This window comes from Camelus dromedarius, chromosome 17 (assembly GCF_036321535.1).
Source record: "Camelus dromedarius isolate mCamDro1 chromosome 17, mCamDro1.pat, whole genome shotgun sequence".
In the NCBI taxonomy this organism is placed as follows: domain Eukaryota; kingdom Metazoa; phylum Chordata; class Mammalia; order Artiodactyla; family Camelidae; genus Camelus; species Camelus dromedarius.
This window is the reverse complement of record NC_087452.1, coordinates 35,504,127-35,516,360: the sequence shown is the minus strand read 5'-3', so window position 1 is coordinate 35,516,360 and position 12,234 is coordinate 35,504,127. Positions and strand designations below refer to the sequence as shown.

General features: G+C 36.3%; 1 protein-coding gene across 10 annotated transcripts in view; it reads right to left on the bottom strand.

Annotated features, from left to right (window-relative positions):
* The window catches only part of SETD2 (SET domain containing 2, histone lysine methyltransferase), a 114,494-nt gene that overhangs the window by 26,242 nt on the left and 76,018 nt on the right, over positions 1 to 12,234 (bottom strand). For 6 of the 10 annotated variants that reach the window (XM_064496605.1, XM_064496606.1, XM_064496609.1 and 3 more), the window contains 2 exons: positions 9,833 to 10,016; positions 854 to 1,523 (listed from right to left, as the gene is read on the bottom strand). In XM_064496605.1, coding sequence (XP_064352675.1) covers positions 854 to 1,523; positions 9,833 to 10,016 — 854 coding nt within the window. Of the gene's footprint in view, positions 1 to 853; positions 1,524 to 9,832; positions 10,017 to 12,234 lie in introns of those variants that run through there. The other 4 variants (XR_010384864.1, XR_004142419.2, XR_004142420.2 and 1 more) reach the window with 2 other exon arrangements.

Sequence of the window (12,234 nt, the reverse complement as noted above, 5' to 3'; positions counted from 1 at the left end):
AAGCAGGACAGTTTGTCAGGGCCTTTTGAATAAAATTCTGATACAGCTTCATCACAAAAATACTAACAAAAGTAAAAATTATATTCTGTTACTTCAATACTAAGTAATATGTACAGGAAACATCGCTGGGCATCTGTGCCATCCACAATAATTCACCTTTAAGGAATGATGTCGAATGATGGGAGACACATAGGAATGTGGTAAGGATGATACCTTATATATTCTTCTTCTTTTTTTTTTTTTAAGCTTAATGTGTTGGTTTTATTAAAGAAAAAAAGAAAAGAAACTTGATTAAAAAACCACAAAAAAACACTTCCATGGAGGAGGATATGGCTCAAGTGGTAGAGTGCATGCCTAGCGTGCACAAGGTCCTGGGTTCAATCCCCAGTACTTCCTCTAAAAATAAATAAATAGATGAAACTAAAAACACTTCCACAAGCCATTCTCTCTTTCCCTAATCACTGGTTTTGGGAGAAGCCAGCTGGCATGTTGTAGGCAGCCCTACTGAGTGGTAAGGAACAAGGAATCGAGGCCAGTTAACCACTATGTGAGCGAACATGAAAGTTAATCTTCCATTCCCTGTCTCGCCTTCAGATAACTACAAACCACAGTAACAGCTTGACTATAATTTCATAAAAGACTCTGAGCCAGAACCACCCAGCCGAACTGCTTCTGAATTCCTGACCCACGGAAGCTTTGAGATAATAATCACTGATATATAAATTTGTGACACAATAGATAACTAGTATATATAAAATTAATCAATATGTAGAAATGATCAATGGCAGGACTTCCCCCTTGCATTAGGTTTAACATCCCATAAACAGACAAGAGAATTTCCAAAATCAGTTACCTGTACAATTGGTGGAGTTGTCTGTGAATAGGGTGATGTCACACCATAGACAGTTGGACAAGTCTGTCCTTGATAGTATATGGTTGCTTGAGACTGTGCAGGAGAGTACTGTTGCTGTACACTGACAGACTGTTGGTTTGAATCCCAAACACCATAATTCTGTCCCTGGACTGGGCCTGGGGCTGGCACTGGCAAGACGGTGACACTGGAGTCTTGGTGTACCACACCATCACTTTGGGCCACATACTGTGAACTGGAAACTTCCACGGGGGCTGCCACATGTGGCACCACTGGCACAGGTGGAGGGGCAGCAAGGGGTTCTGTAGAATGTCCCACCAATGGCTGAGAATGATCATAAGGAGCAGGAGAACACACAGGATCCATGCTGGGTGTGGGGAGAAGCACCTTTCCAGCATTAGGATTGCTGGGATCCACATAGGCCTGCATGGGATAACCTGGTGGGTAGCCAGCAAAGGGGTGATGAGGGGCATTGTAGCCAAGAGAGTCATAGGGCAGTGGAGATGTCATTCCCAGGTTCTGCATCTGCTGCTGTTGTTTCTGAGCCTCCCGCTGAGCTACCTCTTGCTCAAACAACTTTCGACGCTCCTCTGTAGAAAGCTTATTGCGGTCTTTAATTCGTACTTTCTTTTTAGAAGTTGGTGTATCATATCTAGAAAGAAAATAATAAGAGCACCACAAAAAGTTTTTCCCTATATCACAGACATAGTCAAAGCACTAATAAATGTTATGTCACTCAATACTAAATCACTAATCACACCAACTCCAATTTGGCACTGGCCAAAAATCATACTCAAAATTACCTAAGGAGTTTTGCAGATAGGAGAGAACACCAAGGAAATAAGACACTCAGATGAATATAACAACTTCACTCTTATTCTCAGATTTTAGAACTTCAAATTAAAGATACATACAGTATCCGAAACAGATTGTCCTTTATAGTTAAGTTCTGTAATTCTGTAACTACAAATCCTGAAAGTAAAACAAAAGCCAAAATATACTAATAAAAGCTACAGAATGATGGATGTCTGACCACACATATTTATAATAAATATCAACAAAGGTTAGTTAAGTGAAAGATACGCGTGTACGCATTGAAGTACAGGGCATTACAGTCACATATTCTCCTTTGTGCGATACCAAGTATAATATCTTATTGCTAAGCCTAATACCCTGTGATAGTTTTGACACGTATCCCCAGTAGGTCCCCAAGAAATCATCAGCTCTAACATTCACAAGAAGAAAACAGAAGACTTAAAAGATTCTTTTGTAAAGTTCTATAAACTGAATCAAACTTCTGAGAAAGTGCTCTTGGCAAAAATAAGAAATGACAACTAATTTCAAGATGTTTCATTGCAAAGAAACACCTAATAACAGCTACACAAATAAGGGTACAACATTTATCCAAAGAACAAAAAAATACATGGTCTAAAATTCTCTAAGCTGAAATTTTCCTTTAAAGTGTTAGTAGGTGGTAGTACCCTTTCCTGCCTGGCAGAAACAAACGCAAATAGTCTATAGAAGACAGCACCTTAAATCCAGGCCTCAATGAATTCCCACAGATAAAGTTTTTAAGTTCATTAGAAAATAAAATTAGTCCTATTTGCAACATGGATGGACCTAGAGGATATTATGCTAAGTGAAGTAAGTAAGACAGAGAAAGACAAATACTGTATGATTTATTTTGTATGTGGAATCAAAAAAAGCCAAAATAAATGAACAAACAAAACAGAAACAGAGTTACAGATACAGGGAACAGGTGGCTGCCAGAGGGGTTGGGGTGTGGTATGTGAGAAAAAAACAGGTGAGGGAGATTAAGAGGTACAAACTTCCAGTTGCAAAATAAATGAATCATAGGGTATGAAACGTATAGTGTGGGGAATATAGTCAAAACTTATATAATATCTTTGTAAGGTGACATATCATAACTAGACTTATTGTGGTGATCATTTTGGAATGTATAGAAATATCGGATCACTATATGCTGTGTAACACAAACTAACACAGTGTTATAGGTCAGTTACACTTCAAAAGCAAACAAACGCACAGAAGATAAAATAATTACTACAAATATAAAGTACATGATAAATACAATGAACACTGCTGTATTTTATATATAAAAGTTGTTAAGAGAGTAAATCCTGAGTTCTCATCACAAGGAAAAATATTTTTCCTGTTTCTGTAATTTTGTACCTATATGAAATGATAGATGTTCACTAAACTTATTTTGATGATTTCACGATGTTAAGTCAAATCATTATGCTGTATACTTTAAACTTACACAGTGCTGTATATCAATTACATCTCGATAAAACTGAAAAAATAAAAATAATGTATTTTACATAATGATAAAATTATATACATACATAAGTGAGTGAAAAAGACCTTCAAAGACTGCTGATCCTGGAATTATCCAACCCAAAATATTAGAGATGTTCAATATGTTTAACAAGAGGCTATCAAAAATATGCATAAGGAACAGGACAATAAACTATTATCAGGCAGATGTGAAAAAGAATCCCATGAAGTGTCTAGAAAGGAAAAAGGATGGAAACTAAAACTCAATTATCATACAAAACTGAAATTGCACATACCTGACAACTCAGCAGTTCTACTCAAATGCCCAAGAGAAACTTTTGCACACATACATCAAAATAAGAAATAGCAATATACAGAATAGAAAAAGCTTTATAACAAAATATACAGCAAAAATGAATGAACTACGATGAATAAATCTTAGTAATATAGTACCAAGTAAAAAAAAAGTACCCTCAAATTAAGAGCAAAATAGTAGCCTTTTCATGAAGTTGAAACTAATGTATTTTAAAGAAATATGTATTAGATAACATAAAACTGTATTTTAAAAAGGCAGGCCAGGGTATAATGAACACAGGATGCAAGTTGGTGTTATCCCAAGTAGTAAATACAGGGGATCATATAGGAAGAAGTTACATAGCTAGATTTATATGATTGTTAATTAAGATCTTAATTTTTATTCTGGGACCTCCAGGGCTCATTACATTATAATAAATACGTGGTGAAGAGATCCATGTATAGAAATGCTAAGTGCCATGAACCAAGAAATAACCTAATATCCAATTCAATTTAATTCCCCTAAGATTTATGGTGTGGTTAATCAAGAGATTAGATCTGAAGACAATTAGTAACTTGGAAGATGATCTTCAAATTCAAAATGATCAATGATAAGGAATCTGGTCAAGATGGTGGAGTAGTAGGACCATGAGCTCACCTCTTCTTGCAACTACAAACCCACATCTGACTGCTAAACAACTATTATAAAAAAAGACTGGAACCTAGCAAAAAAGATCTTCTTTAACTGGAAACATAAAGAGGGAACCACAGCGGGATGGTATGAGGGGGCCCTGAGTGGGCCACCCACAAGCTGAAGAATAATTAGGTCATAGAGGCCCTCCTACAGGAATAAGAGTTCTGAGCTGCAGAACTCAGGCTCCCCAGTCCAGGGTTCTGACATTGGGAGGAGGAGACTTCAGAACATCTGGTTTTGAAGGCCAGTGGGGCTGAACTCCAGGAGCCCCACAGAACTGGGAGAAACAGAGACTTTACTCTCTTGGTAAGCACACACAGAATCTTGCTCATACTGGGTCCGAGGGCAGACACTGATTTCACAGGAACCTGGGCCAGACCTGCCTGCTGGTTTTGGAAGGTCTCCAGGGGTGGTAAGGGGTGGCTGTGGCTCACCCTAGGGACATAAAAGCTGATGGAGTGTTCATCTACATGAGCTTTCCTGGAGGCTGACATCTTCCTTGGGTCATTAGCACCAAGACCTAACCCCACCCAACAGCCTATATAGGCTTAAGTGATGGGATGCCTCAGGCCAAAAACATGCTGGGTGGGAACACAGCCCCACCCATTAGCAGACTTCCTGAGCCACAACCACCTCTAGATATCCCCTAGACATGGCCTTAGCCACCAGAGGATCAAGACCAAGCTCCACCCAGCAGTGGGCAGGCACCTCCTGCCAGGAAACCTGCATAAGCCTCTAGTCCAGCCTCATCCACCCAGGGGGCAGATACCAGAAGTAAGAAAACAAAAATCCAGAAAACACAGGACAGGCTCTACCCTGGGACCAGCTGGATCCTGGTTCTTGGGTGACAAGAGAGGAGCATACTGCTGGGATGCATAGGATGTCTCCCACAGACGGCCACTTCTCCAAAGTCGAGAAATGTAACTAACCTACCTAAAAATACAAATAGAAATCTAGACAACATGAGGTGGCAGAATAACATCTTCCAGGCCAAGGCACAAGATAAAATTCCTGAAGAAATAAGTGATGAGGAGATAGGCAATCTATACAAGAAAGAGTTTAGAGTAATGATGATGAAGGTGTTCAAAGAACTCAGGAGTACAGATGCATAAGAGGAAGTTTTTAGCAAAGACTTAGAAAAGATACAGAATACCCAGAGTTGAAGAATACAATTACTGAAAAGAATTACATACTAGAAAGAATCAAGAATAGAGCAAATGAGGCAGAAGAATGGATCAATGAGCTAGAACACAGATTAGTGGAAATCACCACTGCAGAAGAGAAAAAAGAAAAAGAATGAAAAGAAATGGGGATAGTTTAAGAGAACTCTGGGATAACACAAAAGGCTTAAATAGTCACATTATAGAGATCCCAGAAAGAGAAGAGAGAGAGAAAGGATGTGAGAAAATATCTGAAGAGATAACAACTGAAAACTTCCCGAACTTGGGAATAGAAATAGTCACCCAAGTCCAGAAAGCACAGAGAGTTCCACACAGGATCAACTCAAAGAGGAACACAGTGAGGCACATAGAAATGAAATTGACAAAAATTAAGGACAAGGAGAAAATATTAAAATTAGCAAGAGAACAGTAACAAATAACGTACAAGGGAACTGCCATAAGGTTATCAGCTGATTTTTCAGCAGAAACTCTACAGGCCAGAAGGGAGTGGCACGATATATTTAAAGTGATGAAAGGGAAAAATGTACAACCAAGAATACTCTATCCAGCAAGGTTCTCATTCAGAGTTGATGGAGAAATCAAAAGTTCACAGATAAACAAAAGCCAAAAGAATTCAACACCATCAAACTAACTTTACAACAAATGTTAAAGGAACTTCTTTAGTCATCAAATCACCAGAAAAGAGATACACACACCCCAACGTTCACATCAACACTACTGACAATAGCCAAGACATGGAAGCAACCTAAATGTCCATTGACAGATGACCAGATAAAGAGCTTGTGGTGTGTGTGTATGTATATGTGTGTGTGTGTGTGCATATATATATATATATGCACACATACACACACAATGGAATACTACTCAGACTTAAAAAAATAATGGCATTTGCAGCAACATGGATGGATCTGGAGATAGTCATACTCCAGAAAGTGAAAGAAAAATACGATATGATATCACTTATACGTGGAATCTTGTAAAAAAAAAAAAAAAAAGACACAAATGAATTTATTTACAAAACAAAGATAGATTCATAGACACAGAAAACAAACTTACAGTTATGAGGTGGGGGTTGGGGGGTGGGGAGATTGGGAATTTGGAGTTCAGGATTTGCAGATACTAACTATTATATACAAAATAGATAAGCAACAAGGACCTACTGTATAGCACAGGGAACTATATTCAATATCTTGTAGTAACCTCTAATGAGAAAGAATATGAAAAGGAATATACATATGTATAAGGGAATCACTCTTCTGTACACAAGAAACTAACACAACAGTGTATATAGACTATACTTCAATTATTAAGTAAATAAATACATATTTTTAAAATAATCAATGAATTTCAACAAGATTGGAAAAAAAAATCCTCATATTAAAAACAGGGTAGTGATACTGTGGAACACTAAACAAAAAGGAAACATCTTAAAAGCAGCCCAGGAGAAAAGTTAGGTTTTTAACAAAGAACAAGTATATCAATAAGTTTCGTGAGAGAAATAAGGGAGGTCAGACGACTGAAGAATAACAACTTCAAAGTGTTGAGAAAAACTGTTAAGCCAAAAAAACTTCCTTTCAAAAATGAGAGTAGAGAGAGTATAATAGCTCAGTGGTAGAGTGTGAGTTTAGCATGCACGAGGTCCTGGGTTCAATTCCCAGTACCTCCATTAAAAAAAAAAGTGAGAGTAAATGTTCACATGAAGACTTGTTCATAGCCAGTAATATTCACAAGAGTCATCAGGAAACAATCGAAATGCCTATCAACTAATGCATTTACAAACAAACAATGGTATATCCATACAATGGACTACTCCTTGTAAAAAAGAACTGCTAAGACACATAATAACATGGATGAATATCTCAATGCAACATGGTAAGTGAAAGAAGACAGAATATACTGTATGATACCATTTTTATGACATTCTGGAAAAGATGAAACCACAGTCAGAAAGGAGATCAGTGGTTGTCAGGGTTTATAAAAGGAGGGGACTGACTACAAAGGGGTACAAGATAAATTTTTGAGTTGATGAAATGTTTCATATCATTACTGTGGTTGTGGTTACACAACTGTACGCATTTGACAAAATTCACTGAACAATACACTTAAAACTGTGAACTTTAAGTAATTTATATATGATTAAATAAAGCTGATTTTTAAAAATAAGGATGAGCAATGCAAATGAAAAAATGAAGATTTTTTAGACAAAAAATGAATTATGAGCAGAAACTCACTAAAATAAACCTTTTAAAAGAAAATTCAAGATAAGAAGAACGAACGGGTAAATGTAAACAAACTAAAAAAATAAGGTGGTGTACATAAAAAAATTAATAATTAATGGAGAGAGAGAAGGAATTATAATACTGGATAATAATACCATATAAATTGGGAAGACTGATGATACAGAGTTAATGTATCCTACTTAAGTAGTTCAGGATATTGATCAGCTTTAACTTTTATTAAATTGAAACAACCAGCTAAAGAATTGCCACAAAGGATTAAAAAAACCCAATCAGCTGTAAGCTATTTATTAGACACAGAAAAGTTGAAAGTAAAAGGAAGAAAGATATACCAGTTAAATCCTACCAAAAGGAAGATAAGCATACTTCTATTAATATCAAAGAGAGACTATACACCAAGTTTCAATAAAATTCTAAGAACTGTTATCACACAGACCAATTAAAGCAAAAAAGTTGGAAATTAAACAAAAAGAAATCTAAACACACACTGCATATCATAATAGTATTTAAAACTAGATTAGGATGAAACTGCATTAATAAGAGTAGTTCAAAGTACTTACAGGGAATTTCAATCCTTAAATACTTTCATTAGAAGAGAAAAATTAATGAGCAAAGAATACCAATATTCCAATTAAGAAAATTTTAAGAAGTAATAAACCTAAAAAAATGGAAGGAAATGAAACATGAGTAGAAATCAATTACCAAGATAGAAAATGCTATGATTTGCATCAGAGGTACCGCTAGCAAAATAACATAAACAAGACATAAGGATTAGAAAGGAAAGCCAGAACAAATTCATATGAAATGGACTGTTGACAAAGACAAAAAAAATTATAATATTAAAGAAAAGAAAAAAGAAAAACAAAAACGACAGAAAAAGAAAGGGGTAAAGCAAAAAACCCTACACTCTTGAAATTAATAGGAGTTCTGTATGGCTGACAAACATAAAATCAATTATGTAAAAGTCAATTGCATATCTAAACACCAAAAACAAACTGAATATGTAACAAAAGTTAAGGTTCTCAGAAATAAATACACCAAAAGATATACAAGTTCTTCTGGAGAAAACCATAACAATTCAGGAAATTAATAATAAAAAAAAAACTATCTTCATTAAAAATAGTAAAGAAGACCTAATTAGGCAGAGAATATTCAAATACTCAAAGCAGATTCTAAGGAAGAAATCTGAGAAAAGAATGACATCCGAGAAGATCAAGTAGTGATCTGCCCTACCTGCTACCAAGACTAGTAATAAGATAGTCGTATGAGCCCAGAAACAGATCCTCCCATATGTGAAAACTTGCTGAAGACAGGTAGCACTGACTGAAATCAACAGAGAAAGGAGGGGCTTTCTAGTAAACGATGATAGGACAACTGGGTACTCACTTAGAAAAAAGTGAAACCAGATTCCTACCTTAAAACATAAACAAAAATTAATTCCCAATGGATTAAGGACTTAAATCTCATTAAAAAAAATGCACACACATATCACCATCTCAAGAGTAGGGAAGAATTTCTTAAAACACTGTAAGCACTAACCATAAAGGAAACACACAATATATATGATACATTCAATCACACCATAATTAATAAATCCTGTATATCAAACGATACAAAGAACCAAAACACAAGTCACAAACTGGGGGAAAAAAAATGACAAGATGTTCAATCTATTTAGTAATTAGAGAAAAGCAAATTCAAATCATGAATTACTATTACGTACCCAGACAGCCCAAAATTAACAACTGCACTGTATGAATGCTATATATCAATTTTTCAAAAAGTAGATTTAATTTAAAAAGAACATCTCTGGAACAAATGTTTTCTAGTCCCCAGCAGGTGATTATGTGGTCTGTTTTCTGCCAGCATGATGAAGACAGCCTCTGACACAGGGATCAATCAACATTTTGAAGTGGTATGGGACAAGATTTAGTAGAAAACAATGTTCTAAGACATAGGAAGAATTACCATTATCTTTGAAGGATTATCTCCCCTTTAAAGAACAAATCTTTGGCTCTTCAAACAGCATTTAAATGTTATGAAGTAGAAACCATTCAAGTATCAAAAATCTATTAGTCTTCACAGCTACTATTACTGTCAAAAGAGACTCTGTCTCAATATTTATCAGTAGAGTTTTAATACTCACTCAAGAGAACATGTTTACTCCAAAAGCTTGTGGTGTCCAAAATCAGAAGTATATCACCTGGGTATTTTCTGACTTCCTCAGAAAAGGGAGTAACTCACATAGGCCACTTACCTGTCATCTGGCCTTTTTGTTCCCCGTTCATAGGCAGAAGAAGGTGGTGAGAGGGAGCCCCTTCGTTTCCTTTTCTCTTTACTTTGAGTTTGTTTGTCTGGGTCTCTCTCTCTTGATCTGTTAGGAGTCTTTGGGGCAACTGTTTGATCTCTGAAGCCAACAGCATCCCTTCCTCGTTCAGTTACTAAGGGAAAAGGGTTTTTAAAAAATTTACTTGCTACACTTTTCTCCATTATGATTAGTGTATCAGCTGTAGAATAAAATTTCTACCCAACTAATAGTTCTATGGACTCCTCCTTCATGTACCCAGTCCTGAATTTGGTCTTGTGTGCTTGTGCACTCTACTTCTTGAAAGTCTCTTCCGTCAATGCCCTTCTCTACCTTTCTCCACCAAAGTCTCAGTCCAAGCCTTCATCATTTCTAACAAGTTCTGGGGAACACATGCTCTCAATATGTTCCTGTAAGGCAGTCTGTTTGTCAGTTCAAAATGTAAAAGCCTACCACTGCCCCGTAACTCTGCATATCTACAATTTGTAGAAGAGCACACTGGCATGCTAAGCATAAAAACCTCAATTAAGAAAAGTCTCTTTTAAAAAAAAAAGGATTAGACAACTTTCTACAAACCGCAATTTCAAAAGACAAATATTTCAAATATAGGTGATAATCGGTGATTATTCAGGAAATTATCAGAGAGCTGTATCTTCAAAAACAAGAATGCCAGCTTTCTATTCAAGATAGTGGTTAACCTTTTCCAGTCTCTTTACCTAGATGATTCTCATTTATGTTATCCTCACCCAATTCCACTGCCACTGCTCCCAAAAGTTGTCCTAAGTACTACTTTCCACCTATCGTGCCACCAAGTCTCTCATTTTCCTAAGAAGTCTAAATCCCACCAGTTAACATTTCAATACAAATTGACTGGTATTACATGCTGCTGCTTTGTGTATATTAGTACTGCTACCTGACTAATTATACTGCCTCTTCATGAGGAGAGAATTTCTTATAAAATATCTCTCACAGCCAAAGTAGATTCTCAATAAACATTAATTATATTTTTTCCTTCTCTTCTCAGAAAAACATGCTATCAGTTTTTTTCCTGAGCATCAGGGTCAGGTTTGCAAATACCATTCTCATAGTTCTTTTAGATGGCCCAAAACTCCACTTATTTACCAAACAGTTACATAAACACAGCCATGTATGAGGATTTATCAGTGAGAAGGTAACAGAACTAACTCATCTCATACCACATGCTGACAGAAAATGCTGTACAATTAAAGCAAACTGTTCAGCTCACAACGTATTAGTACAACATCCTTCCATGAAGTATTATTATCTAGTTTCATCTGGATCTGCCCATGACTACTCTATTTCCTCCTTCAAACCCAGGTTCATTGCCCTGGTGTCAATTTCCTTAAAATGTGACAATTCTTTCACTATATTTTGGTAAAACAAAAAAAAAAAAAGGAATCATTCCAACAGTTTATATTCTGGTTCAGCTTCTCAGAATATGTGAGGCAAAAAAAATCATCTCATTTATTCAGGCCTTATTTCTCATATTATAAAATGAAAATAAAGCTAGACTACATATTTCCCAAAGTATTTCACAATTCTTATGAATTTTGAAAGTTCTAAGCTTTTTAACTGCATGACATTGAGGGGTAACAGAAGTCAGGCCTGCATTATAAGCATTTCTTTAATCTGAAAGTCTGAGATGGGAGGGGGTTCCTTATGTGAAGCTAAGACTAAAGTTGGCACACAAACAGCTGCTCCCTGAAAAGATTATAGCTGTCCATTACAGCCTATGCCCCACATCTCTCAGAAGGCCATACCAGATATTTGCAAAATACTGGGGGAGGGGCCTGGTGGGTATTTAAGCTTTGCCTATCTTGCTAATGATTTCAACTCAGGGGGCCCAGAGGAGCTAGCCTCTGATGATCAACATTATGTAGTAGTGTCACTGGTTTCTGCCAACCAGTCCCTCTCAATCATGCATGCCTGCTTTCTTATGAGAAGAATTCTTCGTGGCCCTAAAGCAGGGTATCTAGCTATGAAGAGACTAAACCAGTAGAATTAAAAATACCCAAAAGATAAAACAATGATGTAAAGAACACTTTATAGGGCTTTAACCAGTAAGGTTATTTAACTAGTAAGATTTAAGATATGAAAACATGATTATTCTGTCTAAACATGATTATTCTGTCTCCTTCACCCTATACTGTGTCAGTGCTGGAAGGGCACAAGAGACAGACAATAGCCAAGATAACTGATTCCATTGCTTTAATCTCAAAAGAAGTATGCTGGAAACCTAACCAAGTGGTAAAGCCCAGAAACCAGACTGCAATGGTCTCATTATTTGTTCTGTAATTATGACTCTTCACCTTTTGAGGGGCACTGACTCCTTG